General features: G+C 48.6%; 1 protein-coding gene across 1 annotated transcript; it reads right to left on the bottom strand.

The window, feature by feature from the left end:
- Positions 1-769: 769 nt before the first annotated feature.
- TMEM80 (transmembrane protein 80) lies at positions 770-6,840 on the bottom strand. The gene is given in 6 exon segments (XM_062495750.1): positions 770-1,797; positions 2,697-2,789; positions 2,891-2,984; positions 4,185-4,201; positions 6,437-6,467; positions 6,469-6,840. Coding segments are annotated over 6 exon segments (813 nt in total). The 3' UTR covers positions 770-1,591.
- Positions 6,841-6,944: the final 104 nt, after the last annotated feature.

Here is a 6,944-nt window from a genome sequence, read left to right as displayed (position 1 = left end):
TGCCTGGCCTGGGAGTAATAGACACATTGGGGTTGGAAGGGACTTTAAAACTCATCTCCTTCCATCCCCCTGCCAAGAGCAGGGACACCCTCCACTACACCACGTTGCTGCAAGCCCCATTTAATCTGGCCTTGGACACTTCCAGGGATCCAGGGATAGCCACAGCTTCACTGGGCAACCTGTGCCAGGGCCTCAGCACCCTCTGAGTCACAAGGTTATTGATAATATCTCATCCAAACCAATCCTCTTTTGGCTTGACACCACTTCCCCTGCTCCTGTCACTACACGCCCTTGTGAAAGGTCCCACTCCAGCCTTCTTGTAAGCCCCCTTTAGGTACTGGAATTCTTAAGGCTGGAAAGGCCCTCTATGATGATCAAGTGCAACCACTGAATGACTGAGGGAGGCAACAGGGCCCTTCCACAGAACTTCTGTGTTTTTTGTCCCCTTCTACCTCCACCAGAAAGCAAAGAGCAGTGTGGCTGAGGTGCCACAGGCCTGCAGCCCACAATTTTCAGCCCCGGTGAATGCAAATTAGCTCTAACCTTCTCAGGACAGGAGAAGGGGGGCTCCACACAGCAGCAGGATCAGGATCAGAAGAGGCTTTCACACATATCCAGGCTTGCCACAGTCTTCCTTTGGGTGACTTAGCTGGAGCCCAAGTTCTGAATAAGATACTCTGCATTTCAAACACTCTTTAGATCTAAACCATTATTTATTTGAATGAATAAAAAAGTACAAAAATAGGAAATTCTGAATAGAAAATAGGCTTCTTCAAAAACTCAGGAACTCCCAAAGCTTTCCATTAACACATATTTTTGAGACAGCAAAAAACTCTGCAGTTGCACCAGTTAGAAGCTAAAAGACAGGCTCGAACACAGTAATTTTTGCAAAACAGCAGAAATAAGCAAATTTAACACCAAATAGAAATAAAACTGCCAACATTCTGTTGGACTTTTAAACAGGACAGAAAGAAGAATAAATGGTGAATGGTTTTGTTCATTTTAAAGCCATCCTGTTTAACCAAACATCCCCTCACGTAGTGTGTTAAGACCTGGCTGCCAAACCTTGTGGCTTGGCTCTCCAGGTATGCACAAAACCCAGTTCCACTCTCCCCCACTGGAATACATCAGGTTCTGCCCTACTAAAGTCAGGGAAATTACCACTGAGGTCTGGAAACACAAATGAGAGCAGCAGAGCAGCTGTGCCCTCGAACACGGACATGTGGTGGCAAGGCACAAGTGAGCCCTGGCCTGATTCATTTCTGTGTCACTGGGCTGCATGTTGCTGCTGTGCCATGAAAATTCCCACCATGCCAGCAGCACTGGCTCCTATCCTGTGTTGGGAATGCATGTTTAGTACTGACCCCTAGTGAATGCCAGTGCTGGGTTTTCAGCAATTTATCCCTTGCCTTTGTCCATAAATAAGCCAGTGATGGAAAGCATCACACAGCTCCTGGGCAGGACATTTAAGTCCCCAGAACTTAAACAGAGCGAAGCTTTACAGGGTTTCTATATATAAAGGATTTCAGTAGTGGAAATGAAGCCCCACTCTTTCATAGAAGGAATGTGTGGCAGGCATGTGGGAAGGATCTCAGCTGACAAAGGCAGCGATGGCCGTGACCTTGAGCCCTGACTCGAGCCCGTAGGCCGAGAGCAGCACTGCATTGAGGAGCACATCTGCCCACAGCACATAGGTCTGCCACTGCAGCAGGTACACACACAGCACCACGCTGCCCACCGTGAGCCCCAGGCTCAGCCCCAGCGGCGCCTCTGCTTCTGTCAGGTTACCCTTGAAACCTGCAAGGAAACAGAAACCAAACGTCCCGTTTCTTCTGACAACAGCTCAAGCTGTAACTTGTGAATATTCCTGCTCAAAAAAGGCCCTGGTTCTGACTTTGCTGAGTCCTAAAAAAGCTCAAAATACATTGAAATACCAGCCTGAATCATGGCTCTGCCAGCAAACAACAAACCCAACACCAATGGACAATCCATTTCAAAACAGGAAAACTAACCAAAGTTAATCTAAGTAAGTTCATAATTTGATAGTCACAGCCATGGCACCACAGAGAATCATTTCTGAAGCTGCATCCTTCTGAATACTCGGCTTCAACAATCAAACTCTCCCTGAGCCCCCCAGCCCTGCACTCAATGCGGTGACCTTGGTGGACTCCTGGAGTCCAGTCCTCATTTTCAAGTCTTATTCCCTGCTAATCTATTCCTGTTTCATATGATGTCATTGTGGAGGTGTCCTCTCTTCCTTGCAGCTTATTTTCCAAGCCCAGCTCAGTAGATTTTGGTGTTTAACTACATTAAAAAACCCCACTTCATTATTCACGGATCAGGCTCCAAGCAAAAACACAGAGAGCTTTAAGGCAGCACAATAAATTCAACCCTGAAGCCACTCAGATTGATTCAAGGCCCCCATCCTGCATAAATGTCTTGGGAATATTGAGCAGATTTTAATAGTGATTTGAGTTTTTTAAAAACTGGACTTAAAGGCAAGCTCTGGACAAGATCAGGAGGCCCTTCCTGCCCTTCTGTCTTAGTGAAAGAAGGGTGTTGGTGCTTGCAAGTGTGCCCAGGAGTGAAAGGAAAGGTGTAGGGGGTCTCCAAATATCTGCTCAACTGACAGACTCCATTTCCAAATGATCCATGTTTACAGATTACATTCCAGTTGTACTGATAACATGACCTACCCAAGTACAATCGAGGCACTTCCAGAATGGCCATAAGAAAAAGCACCGCAAGATCAGGAGCCAAAAGATCATCTGGATAACTGAAAACTTGACCTGGAGAATAAACCAGAGTAAATAAAGCAGGAAAACACAGCAGGACAAAACCCAGCTGTGCATCAGCACAGCCTGCTCTGGGGACAATACCTGCAACTTACTTTTGTAAATAATCATTGCAAGAGTTGCCAAGAAGTAGAAGATGTAATAAATCCCATTTACATAAAGCAGGATGTGTAAGGGAAGTGATGACAGCTGAGAACTGTTGTTAAGAATTTCTCACAGCAATGAGGTGGGATCTATTCCATAAAAATCACCATTTCTCAGTAACCCCAAAATACACTGCACTCCCTCTTTATAATGAATGGTCCAGCTATGCCTGGCCTGTGGGGAGAGTTCAGGAAGGAACTAGAGGCTGTGAACACCATGGGCTGGGATAAAAGCTTGCTGTTTCAGGCTTGGCTTTAGTTCCTTTTTTAAGGAATTTTATTTGGTCTGTAGTGGGGCATCCATTAGCCTGAAGGAAGTGTGGGGATGCTTGTGTACATTGCCCCAGACTACTTCTACACTTCTCACTTAGTCAGCCTTAAGGAAGTTGACCGAGTTGGCAAACTCCATCAAACTTGTGTTTGGAGAAAGGTGGCTCTGTGCAGCAGCCAGGCCTTGTTCATGCCCACAGCATGGAAACATTGTGCTCCATACCTGTCTGAGCTCAGCTTTGAGATGCAAATTCCTAAGAAACAGCCTTAATTCACTCCTCTCTCTCCCCCAGCCCTTTTCAAATCCTAGGAATATCTCCAAGCAGGGATTTCATCTTTTACAGGAACTGCCCATCCCGTTTCTAAACCCACCCCCGCACCGTGGATGGATTCCAGTTCCCAGAGCAGCTCATTTTATTAACAGAACCAGGTTTTGGGGTTTTTCCAGTTGAAGGAAGGTGGAGCAAAAGATTACTAGATAGGTTCTAAGCATGGAAATCTCCAGAGCCAAGGGTGTCTCCTCCTAGGAGGTTACTGGGATCTTGGCAGGAGTAAAGGTGGGGTGACTTACCATAAGAGAGGAGGAAGTTACTACTGAGAGCTGCTTTTACTACCCCTTGTCAGCTGTGTCAGCTGTCTGTGAGCTGTGATGCAGGGGGTGTGTCCAACAGTCCATAAATCAAATTTTTAACCTCCTTTCCTAACAAAATGGGTTAAGTCATGACTGCAGGGGGGCTAAAGGGGTTCTTGCAGGAGCAGGAGCCCAGCAGAGGCAAATCCTAGCTAAACCTGCACAAAACACTTTCCCTTGGAAGCAATGTGCTCCCAGTTGTGCTTCCTGTGGATAACACTGATGGAAAATTCAAGAGCACAGACACAGCACTGTGCAGAATTACTAGGCAGAAGATAGGAATCCACTTCAGGCTGTCTTCTCCAGGATTCTCACATGGAGAGAGCAGAGGTACAGAAAGGATACAATCTCTGATGTTCTTCCTTGCCATGGAGAAGGAGAAAATAAAGAGAAAAAAAAAAAGTCTAAATCCAGAAACATTCTAAGAATGGTACCTAAATTCTGGGAGAAATCTCTTTTTTTCATCTCCCAGGAACATTTATTGTTTTCCATATTGTGGACTTCAGGCTCCAAAAATAACCTTTTCATCTAGATAAAGCCTCAAATAATTTGGGGAAAATCCCTACTGGGAAAAGCCACTTTCAGTGAGGAACTTTAGGCTCTTTCAAAGCCTGAAGGAGTGCACAGGCATTATCCAGAACTTGTTCATCCCGTCTTTTCCTAGCAGATGACACTTCATCCCCTCCAACTATGCAGGAAGGAGGTAAACACGGGATCCATTTGCTTGTAAATTATGAGAAAGTTTGGAGAACGCAAGGATCCCAGGTTCCTCTAAATATCATCCCTCCAAACTAGTTCCCTTCACAAAGTCATTCCATATCCAACCTCAGTGTGTTCTGATGGCCCACAGAAATTAAACCAAGGACTTCCAATGATCCAACCAACACATTTCAATTTTTTTCCTTATTATTTTCAGAAAAAATCACATAAAATTCCCATGCAACATGATGGTACCAACCTACTAAAGCACCTTTTGAGCTCCTCATTAATATTCTTGGCCTCTCTCAGACACATGAGGAATTGCCAAGTCAGGATTTCTGTTCCAGGGAGAGTAAAAATGGTGAAAAGCCATTTCATCTGTCTCCTCAGGGACAGCATGTCATTGTCACGCCACCATCCTCATTCCTAAATTCCTGAGGTCAATGTCCTCTTCACCTCAGAGTTTTATGCATTTATGCCCAAATTAATTCCCCCTAACTCCAGGCAGCTAATTAAGGTGTCCAGTTTGGGAACACAGTGGAAACAGGCACATGATTTGAGGTGATTCATGTGTCCATGATCTGAAATGCCTCTGGGACCTGATCCTCTCGACTCCCTGTACAGGGACTGGAGGCTCCCAGCAGTCATCCTGTCACTTAGGAGTGACAGGACAAGGGAAAATGGCTTTGATATTGGGAAGAAATTCTTCTGTGTGAGCATGCTGAGGACCTGGCACAGCTTTCCCAAGGAAGCTGAGGCTGCCCCTGGATGCCTGGAAGTGTCCAAGGCCAGGCTGGACAGAGCTTGGAGCAACCTGGGATATTGGACGGTGTCCCTGGCCATGGCGGGGGATGGGACTGAATGAGCTTCAAGGTCTTTTCCATCCCAAACCATTCCAGGATTCCATGATTCTATGTTCATTCACTATCCAAAACTGCAGCTACACCACTGATGCTGAATTGTATGATAATCAGTCATGGAATTCCCACAGGGAACTCTGAGGGAATTCCTTCAGGGCAGCTTCCCAACTTTATATTTGAACTCTTCTTTCCTTAATCCTTTCCTAGGAGAGGACAGTGAGCCTCCTGCAGCTGTTCCAATGGCAGCCACTGTTCCCGAGGATGTGCTGCCTCCCTCAGAGCGACAGGGACATTTCACAGGGATGAACCCTGGAGCCCCAGAGAACACCCTGCAGAGCGACTCGGAGTCAAAAGGGATTGTTAAACCGCCCGAATGTGTAATTTCAGTGCTTATCTATCCAGGCTGGTGCTGATTTTAGAGTGAGTGACACTGAGAATGGGGTTTTGTGGTGGAACATGGCCCATTTCTAACAAATGTTTTAATTTTTAACATAACACTGTAATAAAGGCAGCAGCTGTGGTGAACATCCCCCAGAACATCTCACTGCTCAGACCTGAGATTGGGATTTTTTATTTTTTTTACGAGTTCGGCACAAATTTTCTAAGCCACCTTTATCTACCCAAGGCAGAAATTTAGTTTCGGGAGAAAACTTTTGACCTCAGTGAAAGCCTTGGAAATTAATACTTTTGATCACACCAAGGATGGCTTTTTTTTTCCCTCTTTGAATCCCAGCAGTTAGTAAATTGAAGGGAAGATCTGGATGTTCATGGGCTGTCTCTCGGCCTCAGAAAAGCGTCTTTCCTGAGGTCAAGGTGCTCCTAAACCCGCACATGCGCCAAGCCCCTGCTCACGGCGCCGCCCGGATTTGCCTCAGCGTGTCGGGACTGTCGCGATATGCCAACGGGGCTGGGCTCGACCTCGGCCCCGCCTCGCTCTAGTCGTGTTCCACGCGCGAGAAGTCACCTCTAGCACGGTGGGCGACAGCCCCCCCGGTGCCCCGGAAGGGGCTGTCGTGTTGCTATCGTGACACCGCTCACCTCGGTTCGGCACCGCCATCTTGGAGCCCCGCCCCACCCGCCGCTCCTCCGCCGTCCCAGCAGCCCGCGCGCGGCCACTCGCCCCGCCCACCCGCCTTCGGGCGCGATCGGAGCGTTCGGCCCGGTTCGGTCGCTTTCGGGCGGATTCGGGCGCTGCCCGTTCGGGCGTCTCCGTTCGGGCCGGCGAGCGGAGCTCGGCTACGATCGGAAAGGACTCGGCACACATCGGCGCTCCTCGCTACCGCCTTCGGCAGAGATCGGAAACGGCTCGAACGCGCTCGGGACTCTTCGCCTCGCCGGGCCGCACCGCTCGGGGACTCGGCCGCGTTCGGGCGGGCTCGGGTCTCACCCGATCCGTCAGGTACCGCTTCGGGCCGCGCCGCGCGGACTCGGCCGCGCCCCATTGGCCAGCCGCCAGAGAGCGCGCGTGCCGGCCGCCTTCGCGCGGGGCCCGAGCGGCTCGGGCCGCTTCGGGCCTCATCGGAAATCGGTCGGAAGGCCCCGAACA

Source organism: Cinclus cinclus, chromosome 6 (genome assembly GCF_963662255.1).
Source record: "Cinclus cinclus chromosome 6, bCinCin1.1, whole genome shotgun sequence".
In the NCBI taxonomy this organism is placed as follows: Eukaryota; Metazoa; Chordata; class Aves; order Passeriformes; family Cinclidae; genus Cinclus; species Cinclus cinclus.
The sequence above is the reverse complement of the archived record's forward strand: the minus strand, read 5'-3'. Positions and strand labels throughout refer to the sequence as shown.